This window comes from Micropterus salmoides, unplaced genomic scaffold, assembly GCF_014851395.1.
Source record: "Micropterus salmoides isolate LMB-PRFRI ecotype aquatic unplaced genomic scaffold, ASM1485139v1 Ms_hic_scaffold_9, whole genome shotgun sequence".
NCBI classification, from domain to species: Eukaryota; Metazoa; Chordata; class Actinopteri; order Centrarchiformes; family Centrarchidae; genus Micropterus; species Micropterus salmoides.
In genome coordinates, this window is record NW_024044681.1 from 19,368,523 (window position 1) to 19,384,247 (window position 15,725).

Sequence of the window (15,725 nt, forward strand, 5' to 3'; positions counted from 1 at the left end):
GGCAAATTAGAAGTATTCAACCTTCCTAAAAGGCATCCTTGAACTTAGTAGTTTATAAAAAAATTAAAAAGAACCATGCTTCAACAGGTGAGTTGATTAGAGAAAGTAATTTTTTTCTCTCTTAAATCAACTTCATCTTGCCTTTCCATAGCAAGTCCAAAATAAACGACTAAAAAAGTGTCTACAAACGGAAATTGTCATTGGACACAATACTTCTACCTGCACTTAACTTTACAAAAAAGGGTACAAAGGAGGTGAACTTATGTCAAGTAGACCTTCACAACAATGGGTTGGTTGTAGTCTTGTTTTTTCCATAATGGAAGGCTTCCAAGACCAGTATCTGCTGACTCAAGTGTCTGCAGATACTCAACAGGGATCCCTACGAAACAGACCTTTGTAGTCATCACTGAAACTACTTCACAGACTAATCTGGTGTCTGGAAACCAGACTTACATGTTACCAGTGCAGAAACTGCATTTCCATGTCGTTACGCCGGTGAAAGGCACATGATGTCTATGCAGTTTCACGCTCCACCCTTCGTCCATAAGCTTATTTATCTTACCTCAGTATACCCTCGGTATTGTGTATACTGTCTTCACTATACTCCGTACTCTAGTGTCCATCTGTAAACTGTTCATTGTTGTTGAGGGCATGAAACTCAGTGTCCATGAAAGTCATTTTAGCAGGGAGTGAGGTTCCATACCTTCGATTTCTTCTCATTTTCTTTTTTGTATATCAAAGTAACTGAATTATCAACAGGTTTGGATTGTTATTAAATTATTGTTTTTATTTTAAAAGCATAGGTTGATGTTTTTGGAAGAAAATGGAATAAAACGTCATCTGATTCTGAGCTCCTAATAGTTATTTGGTGACACCTCCACAAACACTTTAAAAGGTCATAACACATTTACTGGCTGGTACCTGAGCACTGATTCATGATTAGCTCAGTTGTGACGGTAAAACTTCAAATATTCACACAGAGAAGCTACGGTTCAGTTGAAATTCATTTATTGATAATTAAACATTTCAAAGAACATAGGACAAAACGTAATTTAAAACAAAATGATAACATTTGTGTTCATTGTCATTCATACAAGTTGAATGTGGCATCAAAAATCGTTGTTTTAGGGGAAAGGGGGAGTTGAGCGTTGAACCAGCAACCGATCCTGAGCCAGGTTATTCAACTCTGAAATGAAGGGCCTACCGATGTGCTCTTAAGCAAGGCACTTAACCCCAAAGTGGCCCCAGGGGCACGTTTACAAAACACTAAGACATCCCACCTAAATGTCCCACGTCCAGCTCTGGCTGTGATTGCCTGGTACTCTTGATTGACAGGCTGTTAGGTACGGGATGTACTAACAACATGACTGCTTCAGACAGGGTTCAGATTTAGACTAAAAGACGACAGACGTGTCCTCCAAATCTTGTGTGAGAGGTCAGTATGTTGGGAGCAGGAATGTATGAGCAGGGTATGCTTGGGGGAAAATGCAGGTATATGATCAGGAAAATCAAAAGCAGGAACAAAAGGTCATCTCCCATTTAAAAAAAAAAAACAACAAAAAAAAAACAAGGGGTGATGGGGAATCCATTTCCACAAAATCTGAAATCCTGACAAAGAAAAATCCCTGACGACAGGTAAGGAACAGGAAGCATGGACATAGGTGTATCTGTATGTGTGTATGAGTGGGTTTGTGAGTGTGTACGCGTGTTTCGGGAAGGGGCAGGAGTGTGTGGTCTGAGTGTTTACCTTAGTGGGGGGACACCCCATCGTCCACAGCATTTTCAGGCCTAACGCTGCTGTTTTCCCCATCCCACGCTACAGCTGCGTGTGGCGTACGTCCAGGGCAAGGGCTCAGTTTGGCTCCCTCCCACTCTAGCTGCAATAATCAGCAAGAGGAAGAAGGTGGCTGGAGCAGCAGCAACAACAAGGCATGCAACTAACAGTTTACATGGAGAAGGTGGAATAATGTGGACATTTAGAGAGGCTATGTGTCACTTAAACCAAACAAAGCACTACCAACTCAGGTGGCGAATAAGAAATAAGATGAGTAACTAGTGTGTGGTACAATCACGAACGGAACAACTACTGTAAGTCACATAAAATGCAGGTGGAATCAGATGTGCATTAGTATCATTTGCACGTGTTGTCTGCTTTACGTGAGTAATACAATGAAGCCAGTTAGAATTCATCTAGATATAAGTGTGGAGTTGTCTGGTATGAATGCAGAGAAAGTCAGTAATCCTGTGTCAAAATAAGGTGTGTTTTTCTGAAGAGATCAGATGAGGGAAAAGTGAAAGGTCATCGTCCCTTCTCACTGTTGCTCGGGAAAAAATCAGCGGTCTAAATCCAAAACAACCTTCGTGTTCACCTGCAGCAACTATGTCACCTCATATCCACTCAGTCAGTAACCCCACGCATCCGCAGCACGCCACTGCAGTTAGAGGAAAACACACTTTTACCTGCTCTCAGCTCAAATGGTGAATCACTGTTTTGTCCAACCTTTAGAATCTGCATTACAGCGTGTTTGTCATATACAGCTACTGCCACACAAACAACCCGAATGTCCTACTTCATCTCGTCCATTTGCTACCTCCAACTGTTTAAGAATAAATACAATCATTTAATCTTAATATATTCAGTCAGTATTCTTACCGCTCAACCAAATGTTGGTTGGCATTACCATGTCAATTTAATATAAGGTTTTACACAAGTATCAAATTGTTGATTTTCTGGTATGAAAACTACCTCAACTTCCCGTCAAATTGCCAAAATGGTTTGCAATGTGAGCGCAGATGTGAGAAAGAAGCTAATGATAGAAAATGAAAATTTATAATGCTCTCTTGGCCAAACCATGCTGCCATTCCTCTGGCTTATATAAATTCCAATATGTACAACACTTTGTCTTCCTCAGTCTGAAAAAAATATCAAAAACCTGGGTTAAACTGAGAACTTTCTTTTCACACAGGATGCTCAGATAGCAATTCAACACAAAACTGATCCAGAAAGAATGAAAAAGAAAGAAGGGTGAATAAAATATGAAACTAAATACGATTCTGTTCTAATATTTTAGAGGCAAACACTGACCTTTGATCAAAAACTAGGATATATTTAACTCCTGAGAGTGAGACTTTCATCTTTATTTGTTTGTGTACACACAGCAAGCCTTGGCTATCCAAGAAAAAATAAAATATGGCAAACCGTGCTGAGAGAATATCCAAGTAATAAATATCCGCCGCATGTTAAGCAGACTCTCCGAATGAAACAAGAAGGCCTGTGTGGACTACAAATTTACTCCGTAGTCACTCTTCAAACCCTAAAATCAACAGGTAGGCTCAAGAAATCCTTTAACACTAGCAAAATACAATCACAAAATCACAATATGCTGAGTTAGAAGTGTGACGTGTTTAACCTTCAATTTCAACGGGGTGATTTGTGATTGTTGCCATTTCATAGATTTCTATTACCTAAAATTTAGAGGGGCAAAAATGATAAGCCATCTCTTTCGAGTATGAATTGCTTGATTACCACCAAACCTGTGGGAGCTCCGTGAAACCAGCCTCAAACATAATCATAATAAGACAGTCTGGTCAATTAAACATTCTCAAGCTTTACAAAAAGAAGGTTCTTCAGTAAAGTAAAAACGTGTCTGATGCACTGCTCAATATCAATTCTGCTTCTAGTCGACATCTATTACCATTTAGGCAGTTAAATGTCTGGACGAACTGGACTGTGGCTATTACAAATGGGTCAATGCAGCTGAATTCAAACAGAGCTCTGTTACATACTTCACACAGAATGTCCCTACACCAACAAAAGTGTGGATTTGGATGTGTATTTTAAATACTTAAAGGAAAACTAAGTAGTTTTTAAGACATAAAGATAGGCCAGATGGATAACTTTCTCTTTCTTCCAGGGCTCCAGTTTGTCTGCTTAAATGCAATTTAACAGTTTTTATACATATTTAATAATTTAGCGGTGTTTTTCATTTTGTGCCCTACTTGAAACGTGTGATGATGCAGTTTATGATTTCCTGTTATAAATGTTGGACTGCGCATTTTGCAAGGAAATCCCCATTTCGTACACATTTTTATTTACAGTATATAAAAATGCCTTCATCCAGTAACAAAATGCTTCTCCTGTGAAATCCTACCCTAGCCTCTGCGTCTAACTTTGTCCCTAGAAACATTTAAGCCTCTTTAAACATTCAACAAGGAACCAGCTGCGCCTCTATAACATAAAAGAAACTATGAATGCTTGACAATATTCCAATATTAGCTTATCTCCACTTGTCCAAAGACCTTAACTCATTTAATCACCTACTTAACTCAACAGCCATCAACTGACAGGTAAGTTAAGGTGGAGAAACGGGGGAGATGCTTCAGATTTAAAGCACATTCGAAATTACAACCTTGCTCCCTCTCTGATTTTCCTCTTTAAACTGTCCCTAATGTAAATACACATGCACACACACACAAACACACGCGCACACACACACGCACACATCTGCAGTGTGGAAAGAGTGTTTGGGGGTGGGGACTATCGATAAGGGGGTTCTGGCGTGTGGTAAGGGTAATCATGGCGCTGGGGCATGGGTTGCCCGTGTGCGGGTGTCTGCTCATACGGTGTGGATGTTGAGTAGCTTCCCGCTGCTGCGTAAGCTCCTGATGAATCATATGCTCCTGATGCCCCGTAACCTCCGGACGCGTCATAGCTTCCTGCCGAGGCATCGTAGTTCCCAGATGAAGCGTTGTAGCTCGCCGAAGCGTCGTATGTTCCCGGCGGTGGGTAGGCTCCCGATGCGGCATACGTCGGGGGTGCAGAGTATGTCCCTGGCGGTGCGGTGGCTGTGGTGGAAGCCTGTACCTGCGTGGTGGCCGGTGCAGGTGGAGGAGGTGGCGGAGGAGGAGGAGGATTGGTGTAGGCATACTGGAGGTACTGGTACTGTTGCTGGTACTGTTGATACTGTTGGTATTGATGCATTTGCTGGTAGTACTCTGTGTAAGACCTGGAGTGCAGTTTACAGTTGAAGAATAAGTAGAAGAAAGGAGAAACAAAGCTAAATTAGTACAAAAATAAATCACATCTTGCAGAGATTTTTGTTTTTTGCGTAATGTCTTTGTAAAGCACTTACTCAGTGACTGATCAGTGTAAATATACTATTAGTTATGTGGTTAATATTATTCTATGTGCTAGTGAGAGCAGGCTTAATATGCTTATGTTTCTTCTGCCTCCATCCCACATTAAAATGTGTTGTGTGTACCTAGCTACAGGATCTGACCCTTCAGGAGTGTTGGTTGCAGCTGCGGGCTCTTCGGGTCCTCCAGGTGGCGTTGGCAGCAGGGCCCTGCGTTTGGGTCGTATCTGAGCGAAGGAACCAGGAACTGGGTCGGGGAGGAGGGGGGCTCGATTTCCTCTGATTGGGCTGCGGTCCCGCTCATTATCTGAAGCTGCTGCCTTTCTTCCTGCCTGCTGCTCTGCCAGAACCTTTAATTAAAAATATGTCAGTTAATATACATACAAAAAAGGTAAAACACAAAAACTAGGGCTGGCCCGAATTACATTTTTTGAGCTCCGAAGTTAACAGCAATTATTTGAAGCTTCGCCGAGGGTGGGTTGGCTCAGCTCAACATTAACATTGGTCATGAGTGTGTGAGTCTGTGTGTGTGTGCGCGCGCCGTTCCTTTAATTCCATAACGTAGGCTAAACAAGAACAATTTATTAACCAAAACTTTGTTACAGCTAGACTTGAAGTAGTGCCGGGCAATAAAACGATGATGATTATTGAGATATAGTTTTCCTCAATAACAATATAACAAATGTTCATTTGAATCACAATCCAATTTGAACTTAATTTTTCTCAGGCAGCCGGTAAGAAGGCTATAACACGGAGATGGTTAAACGAGGAGCCACCAACTGTAATAGAATGGACAGACATAATACACGACCTTTACGTTATGGAGCACCTAACTTTCTCCCTCAGGCACTCATCGGAGAAAGGTGAACAGTACTGGAGAAAATGGAAACATTTTGTTGGTGAGGTGTCGCGGTAGAACCGGATGGGAACTATATGTAAAAGGTTGATTTAACAAACCTACCCCTCCCCCCCCTCCCTTTTTCTTTCTTACTGGATGGCTCTGTTAACTGTTTAATTTTGTCAGTCCTCTTTATGTCTTGTGTAGCTTTTTGTTACGGTTTATAAAAAGAAAACGAAAAGTATTCAATAAAAACAAAATTTCAAAAACAAAAAAAGAACTTCATTTTTCTATCAAGATGTCTACTTTGTTGAAGGGACTGAAAAAATATTTTGCTTAATTTTACTCATGCATATTTGTTGAAAAAACATTTTATCATAATTGTTTGTTTCTTCTACCTCAGATTTGTGAAGTGATCCACTGTTTGGCATCCAGTGTTTGTCATGTTCTGACTGTAAATCATAGTTTAAAACCACAATTAACCATCTGGTTTCTTCAACTTTCACTCAGGAGCAAAAATCAGCCTTTAAACTTGAACTAAATTATGATTTGACATATATAGTGATAATTATTGATATGGAATTATATAGAAATTTTTACTGTGAGAAACATTTTGGTGCCCTGCCCCAACTTATATGCAAAATTTGCTTTTAACTTGAATCAATTTTAATATGGAGGCTATTTGACTTTTTTGATATTTAATGAAACAAAGTAATTAAATAAACCCCATAAATGCCAAACTCATGTCATGCCATGTCATCACTCAATTGAAAGTGCTCCCAAACAACAGAGGTTTTCCGCATTGGGTTTTTGTTGGGAACCACACCCCCAAAAACTTGAATCCCAAAACTGAAAATCGAATACCTAACCAACCAACCAACGAATATTCGGGTCTAGCCTTAAAAACCAACATATACATTTTTACTTCAATGTTAAAAGACCTTCTGTCCTTCTTGAAAGAACTTGGCTCTCGCTGCCTCGAAAAGCGTTGTTGGATCTGGTCCGGTCTGTGGCTCTACTTCTTCAACAACGGCACTGGTTCCAGGATTGTGATTGGCCATATCTTGGTACACCTGGTCAGCAACAGATCCATACACCTGGCTGGCAAGAGCGCCATAAATCACCCCATCAGCACCTTTAGCGCTTGTAATGCCCTTTAGGGCAGCGTAGGTGGGATCAAAGGATGTGGTGTTGTAGAATGAGTTATGGACACTTTGTTGAACCTGCAGAAAAAGACGAGACACCAGCATTTAAAACATTGAATACACTCGAAGCTAATTTATCTAAACAACAATATAGGTCAAGGAAGTGCAAGTGTATGTTTCTGCAAAGGATCAGGTTTACAATAAGCCTACTAACAACTGTCTTTGACAGTTTAACTCAAGAGCTGCTATGTTATTTCCACAGCTGTCTCAGTTTTCAAAGAACATAAGTTAGAGGTTTTCCAAGATAGTGATTGGCCTGCAGGAAAATGAACTTACTTGTATGGGTAGACCAGCTGCGGCAGCTGCAGCTGCTGCTAGCACGGCTGCTTGACTCTGGTGATGCTCTAGTGATGGAGGTGGTCTCGGAAGAAGACCCTCCCTGCCACCTGCAAGTAGAAGGGAGTAGAAAACATGGTGAGAACACAGCCATGGGTTGTTTTCAGCATTTAACTATATGCAAAACACTTCCAAAACAAATGGATCCTTCATCTCCACCTGCTGTTCCGCCAGCGCTCGCTGAATTTCCGCCCATTGCAATCTGGTTGATTAAAGGTTGGGCTTTGGAAAGCTCAACGGCCAACTGACGGCTCTTGTACATGGTGCCGTTGAGTGCCTCAATAGCAGCCAAGGCCTCCTCCTTCCTCTCCATATGCACAAACGCATAGCCAACATTTGAGCATAATCTGGCTGTAGAGTATACAGGAAGCAGGGACATCAGCGTTAGCGTGAGACATTGACTTCAAAAGAAAATGCATCAACGCACTGTTTTTACTGTCACTTTATGTTTAGCATTATTACCTTCTAAGATTTAACACTTGAAACATTAAACACCCATCAAGATGCAGTTGTGCTCTCAGAAAAATGAACACCGTAATCTGACGAAATCTGTACAAACCAGCTAGTTTCCACTACCATCTGACTTTTTATGAAAATGTCTGCATATATGTGTACCATCAGTACTGGTAGGCCTACTAACTCACCTTTGACTTTATCACAGTCTAAAACTCTTCCAAAGGTTGAGAACAGCCCGTGCAAGTCATCTGCTGAACATGTTGCACTGAGGTTCCCCACAAACACTTTAGTGGAGTTGGGTGGGCGTGCACGTGACTCCTCGACCACCAGGGGCCTGCCTCTGTACTCTTTTCCATCAAGATGCCTTATGGCCCTGTGACAATAAGAACAATAATTATCTTTGTCGTCATCATCATCATCATCATGTGTACAGTGGCGAGATTAACACTAAAATAACAGACATTTTAACTGGGGGAAAAATATAAATAAATAAAACATGTAGAATAGAAATAAAATTTATAGAATAGAAATTTGAACCTAAAACCAGCCAAATGCTACCAGTCTTATTAGTGGACTCTCCCCTAATCAGAATTCTAGTTGCCTTTTGATAGTGTAACAGACAATGCTCAAAGCCGATTAGGTTTTTTACACACCTCAAGACGTAATGTGCCTTTTCTGTTGAGTGTATTTCAGGATTCTATCAAAGACTTATATTAAGAAAAGAAGTGTTGCCAGGCAAGCTCTTACATCCGAACGTTATGCACATATATCAAGACTTTTAAAAACTGCTTTGTAAACAACAGGTACACTGGTATGGTCAAATGTTTTTCTTTCTGTCCATACTTGATACTATATTAGTAAGTATATATATATGCTTGTAACATTTATGATGTAGTAACACTGATTGACCTTTCTGTACAATCTCCATAAAAATACAGACACATTACAACATAGATGCATCTTTCTGTAGTTTATAATTTCATCTATTTTGTTTGTTCATAATACCATCATTTCTGTACAGTATTTTTTCTTATAATTTATGAAATAGTAAATGGTACCCAGCACTTTCTTTCATGACTGTACCATAATTTGTCATTTGCATTGCCTGTGCTCGACACAAATATTGTTTTGTATTTTTATCTTATACTATATGTATATTTTGCTATGTATAAATTATAATACACACACACCGAATACTATGTTGATGTGTATTGATATGTATTTTACGATCATTAGCAACGTTTTCTTCTGGATGAACAAACTTTTTTATTATCATATGTTGAAACAATAAATAAAAACAGACTGGTTGGACTGATTTAATTAACAATAATTTAGTATTGGATAAAAAGTGGTTAAATCAGTAAATGTAAACCCCCTGGACTCAGGTACCCGATGAGCAAAAGTGGCAAAAACTAACGTTACTCTTAACTCTGAGCTTATGTATAAAAGGCTAAATACCGATGACAGGCAAGAATGTTTCTAGAATAGCAATTCATTCATAATATCTACTAACAGCAATGAAAAGTTGAATACCTGTCTGCAGCCCCCTCTCCCCTCAGGGTGACGAAGGCATACTGTCTGAGCAGAGAGCAGGTGTTGATCTCTCCATATGGAGCGAAGAGCTTGTTTAGCTCGTCGTGAGTTGCATCTAAAGGAAGGTTCCCCACAAACAACTTCACGTTCTCACCGCTCATCTCTGTATCAACCAGACATCTGCAAAAAGAGTAAACAGTGCGAGTTGGTTAAGTCTGATACTTTCGGGTAACGTTAACGCTAACTGTTTAAAGTTGGTGAATCTCAAAAGAAATCTCGCGTTTGCCTAAATCCCGAGTGTCTGATTCTGACGTTAGTTGATTTTATTCCTCTGCAGTGACACTGACAGGCGGGGTTATTATTTAGAAATTGTGTTATTACGTTAACTTACATTACCAACTGGTAAGGTTAAGACGCATACTGGCGTTAGCTAGCCATGTATAATTTGCTAAGCTAATTACCTCGTTAACTTTCGCCGCGAAATGGATCCAATGAAGTTCGAGACAGTCGGTATAACCGCTAGGTTAACGTTAGCTACCTAATGACACACAAACGACGCATAAATGATAACATAATATTGGTTGTATGGTGAAATGTAAGTTTACATACATACCAATTACGTTAGTTAGCTAAAAGTACTGGCACTACTGGCCATTTTGTTAAACGCAAACATTAACGATGTAGCTAACGTTTGCTAAGCTAGCTAGCTAGCTAAGCTAACGCGGTGGTTTTATCATAGTGGTTGAAAACATTTGCTTAAGATAGAGATCCACCACTTCTATGAGTTAGCATAAAGTCTTAACTAAGTTACCGCTAATACTATCGCGTTTTAAGCGTTGTACAGAAAGGACGACTATAATGAATTATGGCAACATAGTACACAGACTTCTTACCCAACGCGGTCCTGCTGGAGCTGTTTCAAACCTCACATCCGGCTCCGCTTTCTGGAGTCTTCTTGGTGCGCTGGCAGCCATGGGGGCGCAGTTTCATCTAGTTTACACCACAGTTTGCACAAGATGGCAGATGGTTTATGACACCACAGTCGCACAGGTGCCAAAGTGTACGGTCCTTAAGACATTACTGGTGTTATCACATTCATGATGTAGCTATGTTGTTATACTGTTGCTAAAGTTACTAACATTGGTACTGTTTTCTACCAAACACAAGGACAAGTATCCTGCTGCATATATGATCTGCATTAACAACTAATCTAGTAACGTTACTACTACTACTAAGTTACTACACTTAAATTTACGGCCACCGTTAAGCATACTGTAATTACAATACTAAAAACGTTCAGACACGTGAGCCTAGCTCCCAGGACACATCACATTTGTTTCCAGGTGAGATTAGGTGGGAGGGGAGGAGGAGCCAGAAACAAAGGTGACATCTCCGGATCTGGAAACACAGGTTATGACAGGCCAAAGTGGAAGAGAAGTTGATGGAAGAATAAGCATGCCATCATAAAGTGGATCCGAAGGGGATAAGAAGAAGGATCGGGGCAAAGAGGTACACAACAAGCCTGGTAATATTACAATGAGAGGCGCGCAGTTACAAAGTTTAGACGTAACACGTTGTGTGATTGTACAACAGGGAGACACTGTGCGCTACACAGTTTGAAGAGGAAATGTACAATTTTTACAGGAATGTGCGCTGCGGCTAGACGGCAGCTTTAAGATTGATTGATTTGACATGTTCAGAATAATATCGTTAAACCAACTACATCATTGCCAGAACTTTATTTTTTAATATTTAATGTTACATCGCCTTCTGTGGCGTTTGTGTATCCTATTTGTGTGTAAATAGTTTGTTTCCCATACCTATTTCATTTAAGCTCTGTCTGAGCTGCTGCACTTTACCAAGTCTGGACTTGCTGTCCCACTCCAGGCAGATTCATTATGCAGGTGTGTGTGTTTCTGTGTGCAGCCAGCCCACCCAGCTTTCTGGTGTGAATTTGAGCCACATGAGCAGATAATAACCATCTACATACACTATGGGAGTGCATTATCAGATGCAGCACAATTACTATAATAGACATGTGTGTACCTTGTGTGTGTGTGTGTAGATGGCACAGCAAGAAGAACCTCTGTATGATTTCCCAGAGCCCACCCAGCCATCGGTGCACAAGTTCTTGGGGCATCAAAGGGGACGGGCCTCTCTGAGAAGCATCAGCGTCCTGGACCGTCTACTGCTCACAGTTCCTGTCTGGTTTCAGCTGTCAATCAACCCTGCCACCGCACTGCACATAATGCAGAGGGAGCCTCCTGGGGTCAGAGCCACATGCACTTAAACTAAAAAAAAACACAAGGACACCATTTGTCGGGATATACACACATATAATCCGCAGACACACACGATGTATACCTCTCTTGCCTTCTCTTTCGATGTCCTACATACTCACACATGCACTCAGTCATCAGCTGTGTTGTCCTGCAGGCCTTCCTGGTGCGGAAGTCTCGCACATCGCAGAGAAACGTGCTGTGTGTCCGTTTGGCGGATGACAGCGTGCCGTCCTTTGTTCAGCAGTTTGGCATCAGGGAGGAACACTCCAGTAAGAGGAAGACACTCACAAACCCTCACCCTTCCTTTCATATGTGATTTCTATGTCTGACTCCAAACACTTTACGATCACCAAGACTGAATCTGCCTTATTTGGAACAGAAATATATAATCATACCTGTGTACTATCATATCAAGTCTCTGATTACACTAGCTGGTTGTGATGTATATACTTAAATTACATGAAATGAGAGGCTACTTTGCTTCAGTTCCCCAACCAAACCAAAGAGCTTAACTTCGGCACAACGCTGAAAACGGAGCATTACATTTATTTCAATTTTACTGTTCTTATTTCTGTTCATTGACCATTGGTCATGTATGCTTTACAGTATTGCCGACCATTTTATGGTGTAGCCGACTGTACAGTAGCCTAACTGTTCCTGGTTTCCCTGCAAGTCTCAGCAAGGTTATTTTAATGCTGAACTGATTTAATTCAAATGGCAACCACTGGGTCTCTGGAATGCACAAAATCAATTCTGACAAACATATTTACGCTTTATAATTGAGAAACTACTAGTATGGTCCTGAAACAGAGCTTTGCTCCAGTACTGCACAGTATTTACACATTGCATCTAGCTTTCAAATCAAAAGGAATATAACTTTCAGTGAGCTCCTGTCAAAGTTTTTTTAATATTCATACACACACACACACAGTCCCAATAAATAAGACCTCAGAAGCAGTACAATGACATTGTTGATACTAACAATCCTTCTCCCGCCCCAAACATTTTCTCACCCTCAGCTCTGCGTCTGGAGACTTCAGCCATCAGCTTTCCAGATCTCCCAAGACTAATTTCCTTCTACTGTATCAGCAGGTAAATCCTGTTCTCTATTTGTGCCTCCTTTACGCTCTCATACCTTATACTGTATATACTTCCTCTACAGTGTGTTATCATCAGTTTTTCATTTTTTTCTACACTGATTACTGATAATATATATTGATATTAAAACTAATGTTGGTGTTTACATATATTATATACATACTTGTGTATATATATAATTTCTCTGTGTGTCAGAGATGTATTACCCTTCCCTCTGGAGCTTCCTGAAGCCATTGCAAAGGCAACATCCCACAAAGAGCTTGAGTCCATCTCACATATGGGAATAGGTTTGTGAACACAACACTTTGTTTCTTGCTTGATTTTGTAACCTCAACCTCAAGTACATGGGCTTTAAAATAATTTATTTACACAACTTCCAGCTGCTGGGTAGCAAACATAAACACCGGAAAAATTGTGTTTAGTTATTTATTTTTATTTTGTCCATTTCAGGATGAATGAGTAAACAGAGAAACTCGTTTAGTGAAGTTTTATTGATGAATTATAATATAGTCAACAGTCTGTATTGCCATTAAACATACTATTTTCTATAATTACTTGTTCATATGAAATATCAAACTGAAAACTAAAAAATTTATTAATTAAAAACTAAATACACTCCTTATTTGGGTTAGACATATTGTACTGTTTAAAATGGGGTGGTCAATTCTAAAGTTTTGCATTAAAGGATGACACAATTGTTAGAAGATGGTTGCAGACTTGTCAAGAGTTAATATTTTTTTAGCATTGAATAGATTATTTATTTTATAGTCATTTAAAAAATGTTTTCTACAGTTAATGATATTCTCAACATTACAAAGGAAGATATGGTAATTGACCAATTAAGTGGAAACCACTGTTTCACTATTATGAAAAAACATTCATGTTGTTTTATAGAATTCTGGAGTTCCCAGCTAAACGTCCGGGGGCCACGAGAGGCACCTAAGCCTCAGAAGAACATGGAGAAGAAGCCAGACACTGTAACCTCAGCCCTGACTGCTGCTGCCCCACAGACCAGCTCTGCTGCCCAGCCTAATTTAGCCCCTCAGCCCGACTTGGACAACCACCTCAAGACAGCACATGAATCAGACACTGCCTCCAAACAATCAGGCCTCAATCCCACCCTGTTCCGTGAGTTTTGTCCAATCACAACACGCAGCCCCAAAGAGCTGGACTGTGGCTCTGGCCAGGGCGCTCTCTGTTTCGTCAACCCCCTTTTCCTGCAGTCGCAGAACACTTTGTCCAGACGGCGTATGTTCAAACACAGCGTCAAGGTTCGGGTTTCCACTGAGACGTCGACCATGCTGTCGCCCCCGTTTGCCCCCCCTCCTCCACCACCTCTAATGCCCAAAACCAAAAGGAAATGTACAGTCCAGAAATGTGGACAAGAAACCGCCCATCCCAGTGAAGGCCCGGGCCTTTTACAGGGTGAGAAGCCAAGTCAAGCCATTCAGATTCTCACAGTTCAGGACACTCGGCCCCAGCCTGTGATACAGGCTCACGTGGAACCAGGCCCAAGTAAAGCTGGAGTCATGGGAGAAGAGGCTACAGTTCAGCTACCAACAGTAATAGAGCAACTTCCGGATGTCTCAGACTACATGCAGCCCTCTGCAATGATCAGTTTCTCCCATTCTCCAGTTGTTTCTCCCACGGCGCCTTCCCTTTTCCCCAAAGTATCTTCGTCCAGCTCGCCTCATGACTCTCCAGGTGCTACTCCCAATCTCTCCCCTTACCTCTCCCCATGTTCTTCTCCCATGGCACCTCCGCTTTTCCCCAAAGTATCTTCGTCCAGCTCGCCTCATGACTCTCCAGGTGCTACTCCCAATCTCTCTCCTTACCTCTCCCCATGTTCTTCTCCCATGGCGCCTCCGCTTTTCCCCAAAGTATCTTCATCCCGCTCTCCTCATGACTCTCCCAGTGTTCCTCCCAATACTTACCTCTCCCCATCTTCTTATCCCATGGCGCCTCCACTTTTTCCCAAAGTATCTTCAACCCGCTCTCATGACTTGGCTTCTCCCTCTCTGTCGCCTCATCAATCCCCATCTCTCTCTCCATGTGACTCACCAAGTGCTTCGCCCCCCCCTTTCACAGTCCCCATCTCCTCCTAAGCTCATCCCCTATATCTCTCCCATCACCTCTCCATCCTTCTCTCAGCTGGTAGAGCAGGCCTATCACACACCTGCCTCATCTTTAAGATCAGATCATCAAAGACCAGTGAGCGAGGCTGAGGAGGAGGGAGCAGGAGTGGATCAAAATGAGGACGAAGATGATGAGGAACTGCACAAAAAGAGGGAAGAGGAGGAGAGGGGTCTGGTTTTACAGATGAATGCTGCCTCTCTAAATGAGACAGACAGCTGCAGCTCCTTCAGCAGTGTTGAAGTAGCAGCAGAGACTCCATCTCACTCACCCTACAAACAGGAAATGGTACAAGCCTCCTCAGAACATTTTAGACTCTAACTGACTACAGTATGTTTTATCATGGAGCACTGTGTAGAATCACATAGTATAAATTCACAAGTTTTATAAAACCAAAAAAGCTAATGATACGGGTTGTTTTGCATGTTAAAAGTGCAACTTGTGTACATGTTTTATGAAGTTATATTGTGAACCATTTTAAAGCAAACCCAAACAGATTTCCTACCTGACCAGGGAGCCATTTCTTTCCTTTTAATATCAGTATTTTCTGAAAATTAAACTGCAGGGGCATTAAACTTGAGTTACATAGTCCACCACAGGTGCCTTCTACTGTCATATCTATTAGAATAAAAGCTGAGATTTCACTTTGTGTTTAACTCCTCCTCTCTGCAGACATTTTGATATACAGACCTTCAGACTTCAACTAAGC

General features: G+C 41.1%; 2 protein-coding genes across 5 annotated transcripts; one reads left to right on the top strand and one right to left on the bottom strand.

Moving 5' to 3' along the window:
* Positions 1-986: 986 nt before the first annotated feature.
* Positions 987-10,525, bottom strand: rbm14a (RNA binding motif protein 14a). 4 transcript variants are annotated; one of them, XM_038709689.1, is made up of 9 exons: positions 10,397-10,525; positions 9,504-9,683; positions 8,159-8,343; positions 7,674-7,865; positions 7,455-7,564; positions 6,915-7,196; positions 5,262-5,485; positions 4,623-5,006; positions 987-1,877 (listed from the first exon to the last, which is right to left on the bottom strand). In XM_038709689.1, the coding sequence occupies exons 2-9, from the start codon at positions 9,662-9,664 to the stop codon at positions 1,874-1,876; spliced, it is 1,542 nt and encodes a 513-aa protein (XP_038565617.1). In that variant the 5' UTR covers positions 9,665-9,683; positions 10,397-10,525; the 3' UTR covers positions 987-1,873. The 4 variants fall into 4 exon arrangements, with proteins under 4 accessions (XP_038565617.1, XP_038565616.1, XP_038565614.1 ...); XM_038709688.1 differs by having other exon boundaries at positions 992-5,006; positions 5,280-5,485; XM_038709686.1 differs by having other exon boundaries at positions 992-5,006.
* A 242-nt stretch (positions 10,526-10,767) lies between these two features.
* Positions 10,768-15,660, top strand: LOC119896190 (ras and Rab interactor 3-like). Its single transcript, XM_038709694.1, is given in 7 exon segments — positions 10,768-11,012; positions 11,569-11,772; positions 11,940-12,054; positions 12,805-12,877; positions 13,079-13,170; positions 13,778-14,986; positions 14,988-15,660. Coding segments are annotated over 6 exon segments (2,043 nt in total). The 5' UTR covers positions 10,768-11,012; the 3' UTR covers positions 15,338-15,660.
* The last annotated feature ends 65 nt before the right edge of the window (positions 15,661-15,725 follow it).